Source organism: Strigops habroptila, chromosome 1 (assembly GCF_004027225.2).
Source record: "Strigops habroptila isolate Jane chromosome 1, bStrHab1.2.pri, whole genome shotgun sequence".
In the NCBI taxonomy this organism is placed as follows: domain Eukaryota; kingdom Metazoa; phylum Chordata; class Aves; order Psittaciformes; family Psittacidae; genus Strigops; species Strigops habroptila.
Window position 1 is genome coordinate 87,593,097 of NC_044277.2, and position 18,807 is coordinate 87,611,903.

The 18,807-nt window shown below is 40.3% G+C and overlaps 1 protein-coding gene across 2 annotated transcripts in view; it reads left to right on the forward strand.

Moving 5' to 3' along the window:
* Window positions 1-18,807, forward strand: part of DSP (desmoplakin) — a 37,883-nt gene that overhangs the window by 5,050 nt on the left and 14,026 nt on the right. For both annotated transcript variants that reach the window (XM_030505504.1, XM_030505510.1), the window contains exons 2-15: window positions 3,869-3,971; window positions 5,671-5,819; window positions 6,161-6,335; window positions 9,037-9,165; window positions 10,106-10,156; window positions 11,196-11,357; window positions 12,287-12,391; window positions 13,605-13,700; window positions 13,946-14,071; window positions 14,932-15,084; window positions 16,620-16,774; window positions 17,203-17,329; window positions 17,870-18,074; window positions 18,567-18,784. In XM_030505504.1, the coding sequence (XP_030361364.1) occupies window positions 3,869-3,971; window positions 5,671-5,819; window positions 6,161-6,335; window positions 9,037-9,165; window positions 10,106-10,156; window positions 11,196-11,357; window positions 12,287-12,391; window positions 13,605-13,700; window positions 13,946-14,071; window positions 14,932-15,084; window positions 16,620-16,774; window positions 17,203-17,329; window positions 17,870-18,074; window positions 18,567-18,784 (1,954 nt within the window). The remainder of the gene's footprint in view (window positions 1-3,868; window positions 3,972-5,670; window positions 5,820-6,160; window positions 6,336-9,036; window positions 9,166-10,105; window positions 10,157-11,195; window positions 11,358-12,286; window positions 12,392-13,604; window positions 13,701-13,945; window positions 14,072-14,931; window positions 15,085-16,619; window positions 16,775-17,202; window positions 17,330-17,869; window positions 18,075-18,566; window positions 18,785-18,807) is intronic.

Genomic DNA, 18,807 nt, shown 5'->3' on the forward strand with positions numbered 1-18,807 from the left:
TTGGCTCCTTTAATAGTTAATGACTATTAAAACTAAGTAATTTTAATAAATAACTCAGCTTAATAGTATCCTTTTGAAATTCATGAGTTGCCTTAAAAATAAGTGTCATGCTCTAACATTTTGAGTTGTAGGGACAAATAGGTAGTTAAGGCATGAAGCAGTTCAGGCTGTTTCACTCAGTGCTGTTCTGCAAGGTTTGCAAAACAAAAGCAGTACAGCAAATAGTCAGATTATTGCAAATGCGTATATTTGTTAGTAGGAGTCCATGTACTCTTGTGTTACAAGTCCTGCTAAAAGACCAGGCTCCAGGCCCTACCCTTTCTACTGGAATGTATGCTGTATTTACAGGGATGCAGTAAAACAAGTGAAAAACCTGTCTGTATTTTCACCACGTGGTATGCCTACAGTGTTTGGTGCAGCAGGATTCTACTCAGAGGTTTGAGCTTCAGATGCTGCCAGAGTTAAAATCAGATCAAATTGTCATCATAGCAGCAGTAGTTGTTCCAATGACCAAACATTTCTTTAAAAACTCATTCAGTTTCATGTAAACAAAATCGGATGAAGCAAGAGAGACATTGACAAAATATCATCTATAGTAATCAGCTTAATCTGTGTCCTGTGAGGATTGTTGAGGTTTTACAGCGTTTATGCCCTTCTTTCTGAGGAGCATAAAAATATTTTTATATAGGATCTAGGTAACATGGTTATACTTTAATCCAGCTTTGTTCTTGCCTCCACATTACGATGTCATCTAGCATGTTCAGGGATTAGGGGTTGCTTCACTGTCTTTGGTCGAATACATTTTGTGTTGAATACCGTTTTCCTTTGGCTGGCTGTTTCCTTCTGCCTCAAGGTTGGATGTCTGCTTACCCTGCATTGGGGTTTCTGCTTTGATCTACTTATTCCCATTAAAGGCCTGTTGGCTTCAATAAGAGGAATATTATACTGAGGGCCTTTTAAACTGCTTATGAAATACTCGCCTGTCATATGGGTGAAAAATATTGAATATGTGTCTATGTGAGATTGTGCTAGTATCTCACATGTATCAACCAATATATGTTAGAGGTATTATCCTGCTAGGTATTTTTATTTTCTAAGTTCAGAGATTGATTTATGCCATTCTTAAGTATATTTGTACAGGTAAATGCTCTTCAGATTTGAAATCTTTGAGTCCTGTTGACTTGATAGAGCTATGCCATCAAACATCAGCTCCCGTACTGGCATCTGCTGTCTCTGCCTATGCCCTGTAACCCCATGTAACTCCATTTGGTTGGCTGATGGATTTGAAAGCCGTTAGCTTGCTCAGTGTCATCAGCTGCCTTTAACAGGCCACTACCTTTTCACCCGTTAGCCTAGTATCGATCTGAGTCCTTATCCTAATATAGATCTCAATATTTTGATGAAAAAGGCTCTTTAACAACAAAACTGACATACAAGATGTTAAAAGCAGCATTGTTGAAATCTTGTGCTCTTCTCTGTTTTCAGTTTGTACTGCTCCAGCTTTTGCTATTATTTTGGCTATGTCTTTATCTACTAGATTGTAGGGCCTTACACTTGCTGCTTTCTTCTTGCACAGGTCCCCGTGAACTGTAAACAATTAACTTGTAGGTCTTTATTTGAAGATCTAAACAGGGTGCACTTAAGCCTCCCACTTCAAGGCATCTGCTTCTGCCTTTGAAATAGTCTTGTGCATCTCAATTAAACCGTCTTCAGTTTTCCAACTTTTTAATTACTTGGACAATAATTCTGGATGTGGTATTCAAACATCATTGGGATGAACACAGAATACTTGTAATCCTACTTTTTCAATCTTTTAAATTGTTTTAGTGGTTTGATTTATTTGGAAATAACTTTTCTTCACAATTTTGTAGCATTTTAACTATGACAGCCATTGTTTAGACCTCCTGTCAGTAAAAAGTGAAGTAATGCCTTTGAGGTCACTGAAGTTACACTAAAGCTAGTGGACATATGCTGATTTATTACAGTGGAAGTCTGATTGCCATCTATAATTCTTTTAGCTTTAATAGATATCCGGCATGTATAGCTGTCAGGAGAGGATTGAAAAAGCGACTGAAGAGGAATACCCTTCTGATGTTCTAAAAAGAGAAAATTGCTTGGAAGGTTCCTCTCTCTTCTTTATTATGTTTCATTCATGAGAATAATTGTAGGTATAATTAAATGGAAATTTTAGATGCAGTCAGATACTTCTAGATCCAAACACAACAGCGATGCCTAAGGAGAAGGAATGATTTAGAAAAGGAAGCTGATGGGAAGCCTGGCACAAAATCAGACCCATATGTTATTTTTCACGATTGCTTTCTTTAAGCTGTTTCCAAGATACACAGGGGTGCATAGCACAGTAGGGTGCAGCATTTGTGCAGCCAAAGGGTCACAGTGCAAGCCAGGGGTTGCATGTGTACAGCTTGTTTAAAGTCACCTAGTGATTCTCTAGTTCTTTGTCTTTGGGGGTCTATTCCCTGGTATTGAGGGAAGCTGGTGAAAAGTTGCTCAACCTTCTCCTACTTGTTCCAGAAGAGCTGACAGGAGTAAGGCAAGCTGCTGAAGCACCAACTGCACATACTGCAGAAGAGCTCTTAAAATGTTTCTCACCACTCCAATGATTTTCCCAAGGACAGCTCTGCCAAGCTTTTTACATTGTCGTGATTCCTTTTGCAAAGGATAGTCAGAGTCTGTTGAAGTCAGTGGAAAGATTTCCATTGAATCCAGATGACTTACTGGCTCTGAGCTGGACAGGTTTGCAACTGATAGTCTTTTTGATGTTAGTATGTTGTATGGAAGGTTTGAACCTCTACTGATTTGTAATGGAAAAGGTTACCTACTGTGAGCACAGGAGTAAGAAAACTCCAAATTTCCAAGGTAAGGCTTGGAAATGTCTTAGTTTCTTACCGTCTCTTAGTAGTGGTTTATTTTAGTTTCACTGGCAAGTGCTTGGGCTTGGGAGCTGCCTGGGCTTGCTTGGGAGCTCTGATTCCATCAGCAAGGAATGGTTCCTTGCTTGAAGCACCTCACCCACATTCAACTAGCAGTGGCTCGCTTTGGTGGCTGAATCCCAAATGCTGGAAAAGCAACCTTCTAGTGGTATCGATGCAGTAGATTATGTGCAAGACAACAATAATGACCCTTTTATCTGTCTTGATTTTTTCCCCCCACTAGTGTTCTCAGTTCTGGAGTTTTACTTGGAACTCCCACTTTATTTATTTGTAAGAAAGAATGCCCTCTAATTCCAGGCCCTACATCTGTTTTTGTAGTAACTTGTGCATCCTGCAGTTCCTTCTTAAGACACCGCACTATCTTCATGCATTTCTGCTGATAAAAGGGCCCTTCATACTCTTGTATGGACTTGTGTGCTCATGCGCTTGTGTAGCAGAGGATCCTGCTTTTCTTTATGCTCTGACATTAGATGCCTGGTGTGATAACATGTAGGATACCATCATGCAAAGGCTATATTCTAATCTATTTACTTTAACAAAGATCACTAATAATTCATTCTTACTGTTAACACTGCCAAAATTGTGTCTATCAAAGCTACAAATACCAGTATTGGGGAAAAAAACTTTCTCATCTATGGCATGCCATTTTCTGCCTTCTACTCTATGCTGTGGCAAACTCAGTCCATGCCTGCTGTTACAGAATTATAAAGTGGCTCTGAAATCATGGAATCGGCATTAAGACTTCACAGTGCAGTCATGCAGGAGGGCCAGATAAAGCATGTGTGCGTCTGTGAAGTTAAATGAGGTGGATTATCCCTTGTACCTTCCCTTAGCTGTTCTAAATTTGTATGTCTTGTGTCTTCAAAATATGTGATTACTCTCTACTTACTTCATCTTCTTCTTCTCCCCCACAACAGTCAGAATGGGACCTGTACAGTGTCCAGACGCCAGAACACCATCCAGGAGCTTTTGCAAAACTGTTCGGATTGCCTGATGCGAGCTGAGCTCATAGTACAACCCGTGAGTGCTTCTTGTTATCAAGAGTGATTATGAATATTACAGGGAATGAATGCTGCATTGTTATCTGGACTCGCAGGCTCTGCTTCTTCATCTCCTTTCTCCCCTTTCAGCTGTTTGTGTGAGGCAACTGGGAGTGGAATAGCACACCCCCTTCGTCTCCCTCTTCTGTCTGCACTCAGTGAGCAGTAAAACTGAAATGCATCTGATTAAGAAAAGGGGGACTTCTTGATAAAAAGACCCAACAAAACAACAAAACCACCCTTCAGACAGATTCTACTGAATCTTATTTTTCAGTTTTAGATCAAGACCATTGTCAGTGTAAACAGATGTTGATAATGTTAGGACCACTTATGCTCTCTTAGTGTGTCCTGTAGAATATTGTCATCATTTTCTGGGCCATAATGAACCTGAACCACCAGAGGAAAGGCCTTTTTTACCTTGATTTTATTTTTCCAGAGGATTCCTGAAGTAGTATATGAAACTTGATTAAAATCTTCTGGTCTGTTTCATCCCAAATGCATACAGATGATCTTTGCTGTACACTACACTGACTTAAACTCATAGTGCCTGGGGATGGGTCGTTCACTGGCTCTAGATTCAGTCTCGGTGAACGTGGGATGTCCTCTGTTCCTGCTGAAGTCAGAGGAGGTGCAGGATGGTGAGCGCATCCTGCTGTTGAGGCCACTGAGATGCAAAGCCCATTCACAGTTCTGGCAGTGTATGTGATTTACTGCACACTTTTGGACACTGTGAACAAAAAATTCTTTTGGGAATGAACTCTATCATTAGCAGTTCATTTTCTTTTCAGAGATAGAGCGTGTGTGAGCATGTTTATATAAAAATCAATGCCAGAGTAAATACTACACGATATTAAGGATTAATATTATTCCACTGAAGTTAAAAGAACGTGATGTTTAGTTCCAGCTTGGTGCCACAACATACATTGCTTACTTTGTTTTTTTTATTTTCTTCCTGAGGCACAAAGTAATGAGGTCCATCAATATTTTATTTGCAAAATCAAATCACAGCTGGGTTATGTTTTGATCAGCATGCTGTGTCAGTGTGGGGTGAGATCAAAAAGCATGCCTTCCTCCTTGAAGCACCATGACCATGCTGGTCCTCTGCACTGAGACGGTGCATGAAGAATTTGCCTAGACTTTGAGTGATAAGGTGGGATGCAAATATGACAGGGCATGGAGCTGGTTCTAGGCAGACAGGGTGCAGTCTGTTTTTTTGCAGGGGAGGAAAGTCTTAGAACCTCAGGGAAACTTCTGAAAAAACAGGAGCAATATTCACCAACTCCCACTAGGACAGTGCTTGCTTCTCATCCTCTAAACACAAAAGCATAAGGTCTTAAAAACTTAGCACACTGTGTGAAGTCTTGGCTCTGCTGAAATAAACATCAATCAGGATGTGCTGTTTTTTATGGAAAGGTTTGGTTGGTACTATGTTTTAATAATGTTTTTTCATGTTTTATTTATAATAAGGACTTTCTAATGACTGTGGATCCTCTGTTCATTTGCCTTCTGCCAGTTAAAGCTGGCAATCAGAGACCTAGCAGTTGAAAACTATCATGCTTCCTAAAAATGATCAGTCCTCATAACATCTCTTTTAAAACAATGAAGCTGAAGCTTAGGTGATGAATATTTAATTTAATCTCACATCTCTTTTTTTGTTTTGTTTTGTTTGTTTGTTTTAGGAATTGAAATATGGGGATGGTGTCCAAATTAGAGGGAACAGAGATCTGGAAGAGTGTTTTGCACAGGCAAATGACCAAATGGATATCCTGGATGGGCTGATCAGAGAGATGAGGCAGATGGGCCAGCCCTGTGACATGTATCAGAAAAGGTATTACCAGGGAATGGGGGAGGGAATCGGCTGGTAAGTTTGTGGTATCTCAAGTGCTTGCCTTCCCTGGTGTTGCAGGATGTGACAGAAATCAGTAAGGTGGAACTAAATCTCTTTGGGGCTTGCTGATGTGGAGAAGGGCCTTGCAGTCATATATTTCTTACAGAATTTCACATCTTGGTTGTCCCCATGAAATTACAGTCATCATATTTTTTCCACAGCCTGTACTTTCAGCACTTTGTTTTGAATACTTGGTGGTCCAGTAGGAGAGATGAATTGTGTTGTTTTCATGTTTTCTGGGTGTTTTCCTCATAGACACTAAGTGGTTCCTTCCCTTTCAGGCTGCTTCAACTTCAAGAGCAAATGCGTGCCTTGTACAAAGCCATCAGTGTTCCCCGTGCCAGGAGGGCCAGCTCCAAAGGTGGTGGTTGCTACTCCTCTCAGAGTGGCTCAGGCTGGGATGAGTACACGAAACGTGTCACAAGTGAATGTTTAAACTGGATGAGGCAGCAGAAGGTAAATCTGTGCAAAACCCAGAGACAGTGCTAAGACCTGGTGGTGTTTATGACTATCACCTCACATGCAGTAATATTTTGGATGCCAGTAGAAAATTAAAAGCACATGTGAATGCTAGTATATTATTCCAAATTTCCCCTCCCTCCCCACCCTCAAACTGAACATATAGTGAATTTCTACTGAAATACAAACATGGATTTGGGGTCTTCTTTCGTAGAGGAAAAAGCATGGAAGTTAGCTTTGAAAGCTAAATGAGACACAGCTGTTAACATAACAAAAGACATTGCCATGTTTGCGTTAGGGATTATTACACTTGATATTTCCTTCCTTCCTTCTACAGATTTCCTTTATGATTCATATTTATTTTAACCCTTTACACAGATAGGACCAGCTTTAAAGATTTAACCATTGTCTGGTATTTTACAGTTGTTCCCCACCTCTAATCTCTCCTTATCTCAGTGGGAGCCAAAAGACAGAGCTGATTGCCACAGGACTAGGCTTTCAGAAGTCACTGCTGAAAGACACACAGAAATGCTGGTGTTGCTATCTGTTGCATTTCCAGAATAAATTTTCCTGTGCATAGCTGTTGATGGTGTAACCTGGAGTACAAAACGGATGTTGAATGCTCATAGTCTGTTTTTGTGCTGCTGCAGTGAAAGTTGTTTGTTTGTGGTTGGACAGCCCTTTCTGAGAGACAGGGAGGATGGAACAAGGTGGCTTAAGTTGTACTTTGCAGGCTCCTTGTAAATCGAAATTGCATTATTTTTATCTCTCTTTATTAGGTTGTTGCTTAGTGACCCTGTCATTGTTATCTGCATATGGTGTTTGCCAGGTGGCCTCTATGTAAACCAGATGAGAAGGGGAGAGCTCTGTACAGCTGCCATAGTTTTCTGTGGGTGCTGGTCACAGTCTAGTTTTTCAGTGCCCTCCCACAGCATGACATGTTTTAAAGGAAGATGGGGAAGTGGAGGTGCAGTCCTTGAGTGGTAACGTGGATAAGTATTGTGCCTGGGCAGCGACAGCGGATGTGATTGCTCTACACACTCTGTGGGAGAGTATGCTAATCATCAGACATGCCATAGTTTGAGGAGTGATGTTGAACAGACACTAGGCGTGCTTCCAGCACTGAAAAATGGTGAATATGCTGCACCTCTCTAAGGCATCACATGACACCCAGGTCAGATACCCCCTTGTCAAGCACAGGGAGCATAAGCAAGTGCTTTATAGCTGTGTTCCCACACAAAACCTCCTGTGAAAGTAAAAGGCTCTCTCTCCCTCTCCCTTTTTCAGTCCCTAAGGCAAAGATGAGGTGGGGGCAGTAAGTGTTTAGCTCTCTGTTGGGCTTTTGAGGGTTTTTTTTAGGGAAAATTAATTTTGACCTTTCCACCATGCATCTTCTTCCTTTCGTGCCTCGCTCTGTCCCATTACCTGTTAACGTTGGGACTAGGATAACGTTTGCCCTAGTAATGCGATGGGATGTGGGAAAAAGGTCTGAGCAGCTGGGGTTTTCTGCCAGTGTTTTTCTGTTTTCTGTCTGGATGGTTTGCTAACAGGAGAATTGAGTGGTAGGAGGGTTGGTCAAATTCCCAGTGCAGAATTAGGGAAAGTGCAGTGAAATCCAGACAGCCTTTGTTCGCGTACTGGTAGTCAGCCAGGGCTGCCGCTGTTGCTACAGACTCTTTGGACTGTTTAAATACAATGAGAAGGGTCAAAGTCCTGTAACTTTTAGATGGCTGAATGCAAAATGGTTTTGCTTCTTGGATCATTTTCAACACTACCTTTGAACCCCTACGCTTGAGTGTGGTTTGGGCTTTATTGTTATCTGTTGACTCACAGAGATTTGGCTCCAGGCTGGTAATTACCAGATTCGGTCCCAACCCAAGATTAGGATACCTATTTCTTTACTGTGTGCCTGTGCAGACAGGCATTCGGAGATAGATGGAGTGTGTCTTTACAGCATAAAAGACAATTTGGAGTTTGAGGAGCTGAACTGTGAATTCAGTGGCTTTTAATATTTGAAAATAACGAAACAAAGAACTGCAGTCAGATAGTTTTTTAAGTTAGCAATTATCCAGGTGTATTACTATTTTTTCAAAGGCTGTTCCTAGAGATTTTCACTCGGCATCCTACAATAAATATTGCCAAAATGCAAAACAAACAACATGTTCTATAATAATTCCAGTGTATCTTCAGTTTCTTCATTTAGTTTGACTGCACTGAACTGAAGTTATTGGAGTTTACATGGGTGTAATTAAAATGAAAATACAGTGTATTTTCAGTGGCCTGAAAATTCAGTGGCCTACTGAACTTGACTCTGGTTATTTTTGCATGAACTGCATGAATAGCATTGTTTGATAAAGTCATAATTTGTTTTCAGGGTGATAACAATGTAACTAACAACAACAGGAGAACAGTTTGGTCCAAAGAGAACAGATGAAACTACACTACTGAGTGTGCTTCATCTAGTCTAGTTTTAAGCAACTTAAATACTTTCTCTACTTTGTTGCTTCTAATCCGGGAGCCTGTCACACGGTTTAAGTGATTACAATTTAATGAAATTGTAACCCTCTATCCTGAGCTTCCCTTTGTACAGTTTTACTCTCTACTGCGTAGTCATGTTTCCTTCAGCTCAATTCCTTTATGCTACAATTTAGATAATAATGTTGGAAATGAAAGCACAAATACTGTCTCTTTCTCCTAGGCTGAAATGGAGCTAGTGAAATGGGGGTTTGATGCAGCATCCATTGAGCAACAAATTGGTGACCATAGGAGAACTCACAATGCCATTGGAGACTATCGCTGGCACCTGGACAAAGTCAAAACAGATCTGGTAATTACTGCCTTCCCTTACATGTTGCTTAGTCTAGATTTATATCATTGGCTCGCCAGTATTCCACTACAAAAAAGAATGCTGTGTAATTCAGCTTTTCTTCAGAAAGTACTGGTGTCACAATAGCAACCACTTTCAACCCTAATATTTATTATTTCATTATTATTTTGTATTCCTTTCCCCAGAATTTTAAAATGAAATTTTGGTAGCTATTTAACATTTTGTTGTTGTATACCAAGGCTGGTATAAATATGGCAACATTTTTTGTGAGAAGAATGGCTAAGAATGATTATTCTCACTTCCTGTTTAGGTCGTTAAAACAAGAAAGTGAAAGGATAAGGTGGGTGCTTAGATACAGCCTAGAGTAATGAGGGAGTTTCTGTGAAAAATGTCCAAGCTTAGAGCTTTTCTTAGGTGTTGGGTTTTTTGTTTTGGGTGGGGGTTTTTTTGTTTGGTTGGGGTTTTTTTCTTTCTTTTTTGCCCCTCTGAAGCTTCTCTTCCCCTCTGGATTTTGCGATTGGAATAAAAAAGTCACTGAAAATGCAGTGGTTAACTTCCTCTCCTACCAGCCCAGCAGCTAGGTATAGGAGAGAGGAAGTTTACTTCATTCCCATTCTTCTTTTCTGTTAATTGCTCACAGGGACAGGAGGAAAGAAAGTTGGATCTAAAAAAAAAAACCCACTCCATTCTAGAGCTCTGATCTCCCAGCCAAGCTGAAGAGTGGAAGGAGTGTTACTTCCTTTTCCTTTCCACTCCCAATAGGCAAGGTGATAGTCTGGCCCTATGGAATCCCAGTTCCAAGGCTGTGCAAGTTCCCAGTCATAGATATTTGCAGATTCCCACCTGTAGTTCTAACATATGGTACTGACAGTCTGAAGGAGATACCAACATATAGGCAACTTGTAAAAGGCTCACTAAATATTTGCTGTTTCTGTTTCAGCGGGAGAAGGCAGCAGTTCATCAGCTGGAGGAAGAATATGAAGGACTGCTGGTGAGCATGAGATGTGTTTATTTCTGAAACCCTCTATGATGAATGCTGTTTTTGCTGTATTAACAACGGTGTGATAGGCAAGGCACACTCCAGGTTTCAATAGAGTGACAGATGAATATTTAAATAATTCTATTCTGCAGTAAACTGTCAGTGCTTTGTAGTTTCTACAAGGTTCAGTTTGAGTCATGAACTTGAGATTAATTCATTACCTGGTGTGTAGTTGACTTACTCTCACAAGCAAGTTTCTAGTTTGCACCTGGTGAAGGGAGTTGGTCACTAAGCAGGTGAATTTACTCCTTAATGGGAGTAAATGTAGTGATGAAGTTAGTCTATATATCATAGAATGGTTTGGGTTGGAAGGGACCTTAAAGATCACCAGTTCCAAAACCTTCTGCTATGGACAAGGGTGCCTTCCACTAGACCAGGTTGTGAAGGTTAAAAAGTTACTCAAAGATGGGATTTGAACCACATTCTGTCTAGAGCTGTGCATTTCTCCTGCTTTGGACTTCATGTAAAATACAGGGAAAATTTTGTGCAAATGGCAGATTTAAACCTTGGGATTAGAAGCTGAGTCCTGTACACATTTCAAGCAACAGGATGTGTGTTATGATGTGAGAACAGAGAAGGAATCTTTTCATGAAGTGTCATCTGTGTAAAAGGTGCTGCTAAACATCAAGGATGTACCTGGGTGCAAATAAAAGTGATGTTAAATGTTCAGGCATTTCTTGCATTTTCATCCATGCCTTTTTGCCTGTCTACATGTCTGCTACACTTATGTTTGAAATAAAGCTGCTGACTTCAGGTCCCCATTGTTCTGTAAATCCAGACATATTGTCTACTGTCCATTGCCAGCAGGTTTCATAGCTCAATAAACCCAAGCACATTATCTGCTGTCCATTGCCAACAGGTTTTGCAGATGTGTGTTTTTTACTGTTGTTTTACTTTTTCATTAAAAAGAAAAAGACATGTGGGCCTCCCTTCTCCACCCAGCAGAGGCATTTCTGTGTTTAAGGTTTCTCATTTTTTTAATTCCTTGCAGAAATACTCCTTTGAGAGAATGGATCAGCTCCGTCAATTCCAGAACCTCATCCAAGCCACCAGCAGAGAGATCATGTGGATCAATGACTGTGAGGAGGAGGAGCTTCTCTATGACTGGAGTGACAGAAACACTGACATCTCCAGAAAGCAGGAGGCCTTCTCTGTAAGACAGCTCAAACTTCCCATGTTTTCAATGTTTCTCTTTTGGGATAGTGAGGGAGGAACAGCCTGACTCAGGGCGGGGGACTGATCACAGTATGGTCCTTTCTTCACTCTTCCGAAGTTCCTGAGGACTTCTATCAACACTTTTGGATTAAGGACTGTGTGACAATATTTTGAGTCAAGATTGGACACCTATTGGAAGATTGTGCTCCAATTCAACTAGTTGTCATGGTGTCTTTTGACCTTGGAAGCTGGCCTTATCAGTACTGTCCGCTGTGGACAGTAATCATGTATAGCTTGTGCACGCAGTTACTATGTTGGCAAGCTAAAATGAGGGACTTGATTCAAGTAGCTTAATTCTCCCTGTTAGGACTATGTAGGGCTTAGGGGTGTCCCCATGTTTGGCCCTGATTGTCTGTCCCAAGGAAGTAGAACTATACGAGAGGGAACTGCTCTTTTCCTCTGGCAGTTTTGCCAGTGCCATGTTGAGTGCACGGTCAGAGGTAGTTTGCGCTGCTCCTTGTCTTCTGTGGGTAATTGAGCAAGTGCGTTTCTTTAACCAATATTGGTGCTGATCACCAAATAGAAAAAGGAATGAAAGTTCATGCTATTAAGGAAGTACTGTTTTTTTAGTTCAGTTGTTCTGGATGTTGCAAAATGTAGTCATTTTTGCTGCCATCATTCCTAGGAAAAGCAAACTTTGGATGCTTTGCTCAGTGAAGCAGCAGGCCTAGAGACTAGAATTGAGATGAGTGTACCTTCTTTGATTCTACTGTCTTCATAAATAACTTCAGTACACTGAATAGGATTACTATGTAGTGTTAGCAGGGATCATTTTACATTACCACAACTATCTGGAAATTTTTAAGCAAATCATCCTGTGCAGCGTATGTTTGGGGACTCGTTTAATGCTGTGTTTTGGTTGTTTAGAAACGCATGAGTGAACTGGAGCTTAAAGAAAAAGAACTCAATAAGCTAAAGCAAGAAAGCGACCAGCTAGTACTCAACCAGCACCCTGCTTCAGACAAAATTGAGGTGAGTTAGACTGTGTGATTTCACTTGCTCCTTCAGTTGCTACATGGGAAAAGTTCTCAGTGAAAGTCTGCAAATGAAATGCTACACTTGGACCTGAGAAGGGTTTGCCTGCCAAAAAGCATGTCCATGTTTTATGGAGCTGTATAGTAAATGCTCCTGCCTTCCTCTACAAACCTGGCCATAACAAGTGCAGACTTCTTAAGAGCTGAGAGCTCTCATTGCTAGCAAATTTGATGGTAAATGCATGTAAAAAATAATACAAGGCTCAGAATGTTGTCTGAATGTATTAAAATTGCTGTATCTTGAGTTGACTACAGTGCAGTGGAATTTATGGTGGGAAGGTATGTCGTTGTTCTTCTGCTATCTCAGTAGGCATGTTTTGAAGAAAGCCACACCCTTTGTTGAGGGTTTATATTTAATCCAGGTGCAAACACTTTCTGCAACTGAAATCCATAGTGCATTTCTGCAGCCTATCCAAGACAGTTTTGCTTTCACAGCTTGATGTGCATTTACCTTTCAATTACAAAAGCTGCAACAATTTGGAAAATCTGATTTTATTAGGAAATGCTGTAGTTGTTACAGGTGTTACAGTTCAGACTGCATTAAGAACCCTGAAACTGAAAGCAGCTAATAGGAAAAAAAAAATTAGTCCTTCCTGCTTTTCAGTGTATATTTACTTTGTTAACTATTAACATGTTGTATAAAACCACCATTCGTATTTTTTCTGTGGTCTGTTTCTGCCTTAAAGGAAAGATCCTTGTAAGCTCCAACAGTGAAGTAAAAGTTGTGTGTAATTTTCTAAAGAATATACATGAGGACTACTTAAGAAGTTTGAATTTAAAAATAGCCATCATGAAAAAGTCATGTGTGATATTGTTCCTTGGAAGAAGAAGAACATGACAATTTGCAATCGAAATATTTTATTTGCACTCCTGTTTGTGCATTTCATCCCTTTTTGTTCACGTAGTTCAGGCTTTATGCTGATCAAACAAAATTCAAGTCATGAACAAATTTCTCTCTGCATCCCACAAGCAGGCATTTAAATCATTTCAGTTAGGTAGATGCTTAGAAGTTGGGGAACTATTTGCATGAGTTTGTTGTAGCAGATTTTTCATTTGCATTTATGTGGAGCATAAATAGTTTTGCTTGAGTCTAGGTACAGAAGAGAGATCAGTGTGGTGGTTTGAGTTCTGTATATTGCTATTTTTATTAGGCCTACATGGATACATTACAAACTCAGTGGAGCTGGATTCTTCAGATCACCAAATGCATTGATGTTCATCTGAAAGAGAATGCAGCTTACTTTCAGGTGAGTAGTGATGTGGAGAATTCACCTTGCTCTTTTAAAAAGTGTGAATCCCATCACAGATATTTTTTCTGTACCAGAATCTTTCTAAATGCATGCTTAAATATGTGTAACACACTGTTACCATACTGTAAATGCTACCATTCTGCCATATGTGAACTAGGATTTCTCATGAAAAGAATCCATTGATTTTTAGCAGACATTTTTAAGAGCTGTGTACAACTGAAATTGCAACTTCCCTCCAATAGTTCTTTGAAGAGGCCCAAGCCACAGAGTGCTACTTGAAGAACTTACAAGACTCCATCAGAAAGAAGTTCATCTGTGATAAGAGCATGTCACTGCAGTCTTTGCTGGAGCAGATCAAAGAGCTGGAGGTACTGTCACACCCACCTGACAGGTTATGTTCTGCTTTCCTTGGAAATCAGTTGCCCCCTTCAGATGCCAGATGTAAACCCAGGTGTACTGCAATTTTTATATACAGTACTGTGTGAACTTGAAACCGTAACAGTATATTTCTGCCTATTTCTTAGTAAAGCCTACAGACAGATCAGTGTTACTCCAATTCATGTAATACTGTTTGGGAACTCTGATTTCTTTTTAAACCTGGAATGAGCCCAACAGATTCCCAAGTTTCTAACATGCTCACAAATTAAAAAAAGACTTTCATTCATAGGTGGTAGAATAGATTCTGCCTCAAAGGATGAGCGCATTCAAAAAATTACTCATTGTGTCACTATATCACTGTAGTCTCTTTGAAATTATTTAACTCTGCTTTTTTAGCTAAGTATTTCCTCATCATGAATTAGGTACTGCAATTCCAGATTGAATATACTGGAGAAAAAATGGTCAGTGATGTAAAAAGTTGATTGATGAAGTTAGGTTTGAGAGTGTAGTTCTACAGGGGGTTTTGTTAGCATTTATGTTATAATACATTCTTTCCATTTATGCCTGTGTTTCTTACGCATCACTTCAACCACATTACAGATCCGTATGAAACACCTCCTTTGCAAGTATTGCAAACTTTGCAGCTTGCTGCAAAGATACTTAGTTTGATGTTTCTCTTCTCTTTTTTCAAAACTGCAGTTTTTCATTATAGGCCAAAGGCTTATCCCACTGGAGCTAAAGGAAGTTTTGCCTACCTTTAGCTCCAGATGTATCCCTCTTAATAAAACAGTGGGAACTAGATGTGGTTTCTTTTTAGAATGAATTTTTAACATACAATTAATTTTTGCAGAATGAACGAGAGAGAATTCTTGAATACAAGAGGCAAGTGCAGAGTTTGGTGAATAAATCCAAGAAGATTGTGCAGCTGAAGCCACGTAACCCAGACTACCGGAGTAACAAGCCCATTATCCTCAAGGCTCTTTGTGACTACAAACAGGATCTGGTATTGTATCCCTTTCTGGCTGAGAATGAATATCATGTAAATTAGAACATGGCAAATGATATAGTAAACGAATTGTTGACCTGAGGGGTATAACCCCTTTGCTTTTGGTCAGCATTTAAATTTCTTTGACAAAAAAGCTTTGACTTTCTTGCAATTACGAATAAATAAGCAAGGTTCTGGTTGTTTAACAAGTGTAGTCAAAATTATTAGTATTAGTCCATTAAATAGCATTAATACAGTTCAAATTAGCACAGAAAAGTCTTATTGGTAATAGGATTAAAATTGTTATACAGCTGCTTCTCAGCATCTACGCCTATTTTTTGGTGATCGCTCACCTTTCCAATGTCCCTCTGGGTTCTTAGGTCAACATGTCATCTAACAAAAGGTGAGGAATGTACAGTGAGTCATTGGTATCCCCAGTTTTTTGCTGGATGGAGCATGAAACTCATGGTGGTGGGTTTTCTTCTTCCTCAGTACTGGGGCTGATTTGGCTTATCTCTATGTTTTTTTCTTAACAGTAGGCTTAGATGTGTTTTCTGCTTACAGGATGTTTCTCTTCACTGGTTCCCAATTACCCAGCTTTTCTATTCTGTTATCTCTAAAACTTGTTTTACCTGATTCATTAGGTTGCACTCTTGTAGCGACCAGTAATTGACCACTGTGATTTGTATTTACAGTCTGAGGTTTCTGCTGTTCAATCTGCGTCTGCACTTTTCCATACCACATTTTATTCCAGAGTCACAAGAGTTCAGCCCACATAGAGTAACTAATTGTTACTATAAGCAAAAGTAAACAAATTTAGGCAACAGTTACCTGACTACTTGCTAATTAGTCTTACTTTAAGCAAGCTAAATGCTGCTTAGATGAAAGTTAGCCCAGACAAGTCTGGAGGCACTCCGTGCTCAGATCAGTGCAAAGCCCATGGCCTTTTACTAGTTAATGTCAAAAATTGTATTTGCTGGCTGTGGAGACATGGTGCAGGTAGAGTCCAGTCTGGATAGATTATAGGAGGAGCTTCTCCATCTTGGATGTGAGTGGGCTGTAACCTGCACCATGGCCACATCCGTGGCCGCATGGTGTCAGGATTTCTGGCAGTTGGTGGATCTAGCTCTGCTGCACTTGCTCCCAGTCCCATCACAAATACAGATTCAGCACTAAGCATCCATATGCCTCCAGCTCACTGGCTTACAGCCATACATGGTTGCATAGCTTACTGTGGCCATGTATCCATATTCAGTCTTTGATATTTGTCATGGCAAGGTCCAAGTCCGATGATGAACTGGGCTGGCAACTACTCAGGGTGTTCTGTGGCTCCCACTTGGTTCCCTTGGGTTTTCTTCACGCGGAAACCAGATTCAGGGAGCGGGAGTTGATCTGTACTTGCCCCATTATGAAGCCAAGATGCACACCCAGACCTGGCAGCTGGGAAGCACTCCCACTTCTGTGACCTAGATGCATCTTCCTTGTCTGTCTCTCCTAGAAACCCCATCTTATTTAGGTAAATTAAAAAATGTTTTTTTGTGTGTTCCTTACAGAAAACAGTGCGCAAAGGAGATGAATGTATCCTGAAGGACAATAACGAGCGCAGCAAGTGGCTGGTGACTGGCCCTGGAGGAGTGGATATGCTAGTGCCATCTGTTAGTCTTATCATCCCACCCCCAAATCCATTAGCAGTGGATCTTGCTACCAAGTGAGTTGCTGCCTGGGTCTGGACACCTACCACTGGGATTAGGTAGAATAGCTCTCTAAAAATAGTAGCCAATCACAAAATCTGGTCTCTGCCTTGACCAGAGTGCTCCCTGACCCTTACAGGATGGAGGATTAAGTGCTAGACCCTTGACTTGAGGAAATACACTTCAGTGAAGCTTGCTGGGATTTAGGTTGGCATGTTAAAAACCTATTTTAAAGTTTTTGCTAGGTTGGCAGTATTTAAAACTTCTACAAGATTTTTCTCATCTCTAACAATGAAAGTCATGGATAAATTAATTTCTGAGATTTTTTCAATTAGAGAACAAGCCTTAACACACTCCACATCTGTTGGATGTTTCTTGGGATGTTTTGTAGCTATGCTACGAGGACAGATGCATTTTGACCATGGAAATTCTTTTCTCATCTCAGAATTGAGCAGTACTATGAAGCTATTTTAGCTTTGTGGAACCAGCTGTATATCAACATGAAGAGCCTGGTATCTTGGCATTACTGCATGATCGACATTGAGAAGATCAGAGCAATGACTATTGCTAAGGTGAGATGCCAGCTGGCCTTACTTGTAGACTAGGGTCATCCATGACCTGACCTCTGTTGTCCCAAACAATGCTTGCTATGACCTGTGCAAATGTATGTTCTGCAAAACCATTAGTCTTCTTTTTGCTGGGGTGTGCCAACAGTTATATTACATATGGATGTTGCCGTTTTATTAAAGGAGAAGAAAAATGCTTTCCCATTCAAACATGGTATGGATAAACAGGAAGATTAGCTAAGGAGATATATTTCATACTTGCTGTACTTGTTCCCTCTATGCAAGGATATGAATAGACAGAGTAAGAGGTAGAATTTCAAACTGTTCTTAAGTTATGAAATGGTTCTAACAAGAATAGATTAGCTCAAAAGACACTTTTAGCACCATACTTTTAGAGGCAGCTCAGCTGGGTTTTGTTCTAAAATGTCATTTGTTTGGGTTTTTTTTAATATAGGAGTATTAGATTGTTCCTTAATGATTAACTAGTCATAAAGCTTCCCCAGTTGTTTTGTTCTTTTTTCAAAGTTCTCTTCTTCCTCATTTCAGCTGAAAACAATGCGTAAGGAAGACTACCAGAAAATAATAACTGACCTGGAGATTCATTATCAAGAATTCCTCAGGAACAGCCAAGGCTCAGAGATGTTTGGTGATGAAGACAAACGAAAGATCCAGACTCAGTTCACTGATGCTCAGAAGCACTACCAAACATTGATTATACAACTGCCCAATCAACCACGGCAGCCACAAACAGGTTTGTCATCTTGCTTTTCATAGAGATTGAACTGCTTGGATTTCTTTGTTCGAGGTGGTGGTGGTGCATTCTCATTATTTGAAAATGTTCTCATAAACATACGAATGGAAATGTTCAGTATTTTACTGCTGTCTCCCAACATAACAAAACTGGCAGGGAAGAGTATGTTTTGTTCTTCCTTCCTTTGGTGTGAATCTGGGAATAGCCCTCCGAAGTTCATGGAACTTTCTGGGGAAATGGAGTTTAGTCCCCCTCATACGTTTTCAGTTATTAGGAAGCAAAATATCCCTGCTGCATTTGAGGAAGCAAGTTTGTCTTTTTAGGAAGGAGAAATTTCATTCCTTGAATTAGCTGCATAAGGGCCCAGATCTTCTACCTGTTCTCAGTTCTACAGATAAACTCAATGCTTAGGTTACTTGGGCACTACATTGGCTTTCTATATGTAAGTGCTCAGTTATCTGGCAGCTGACATTTACCCAATTCATTTTACAGTGGTCCCAACTGAGACCTGTCCTGTGGGTTCCTCAAACACCATTATTGTTAACGAGAGAAACCGAGAACATGAGAAGCAGGAGGCCTGGCTGCTGATGGAGCTTCAGAAACTTCGGCGCCAGATTGAAGCTTCTGAGGTTCAGATGGTTCAAAGAGCTCCTCTTGGAGTGGATCAAGGGGCTGTGCATGACTTTACAGTCAGAATAAAAGATTTAGAGGTAATTGCGGATGTTTTTCTTTG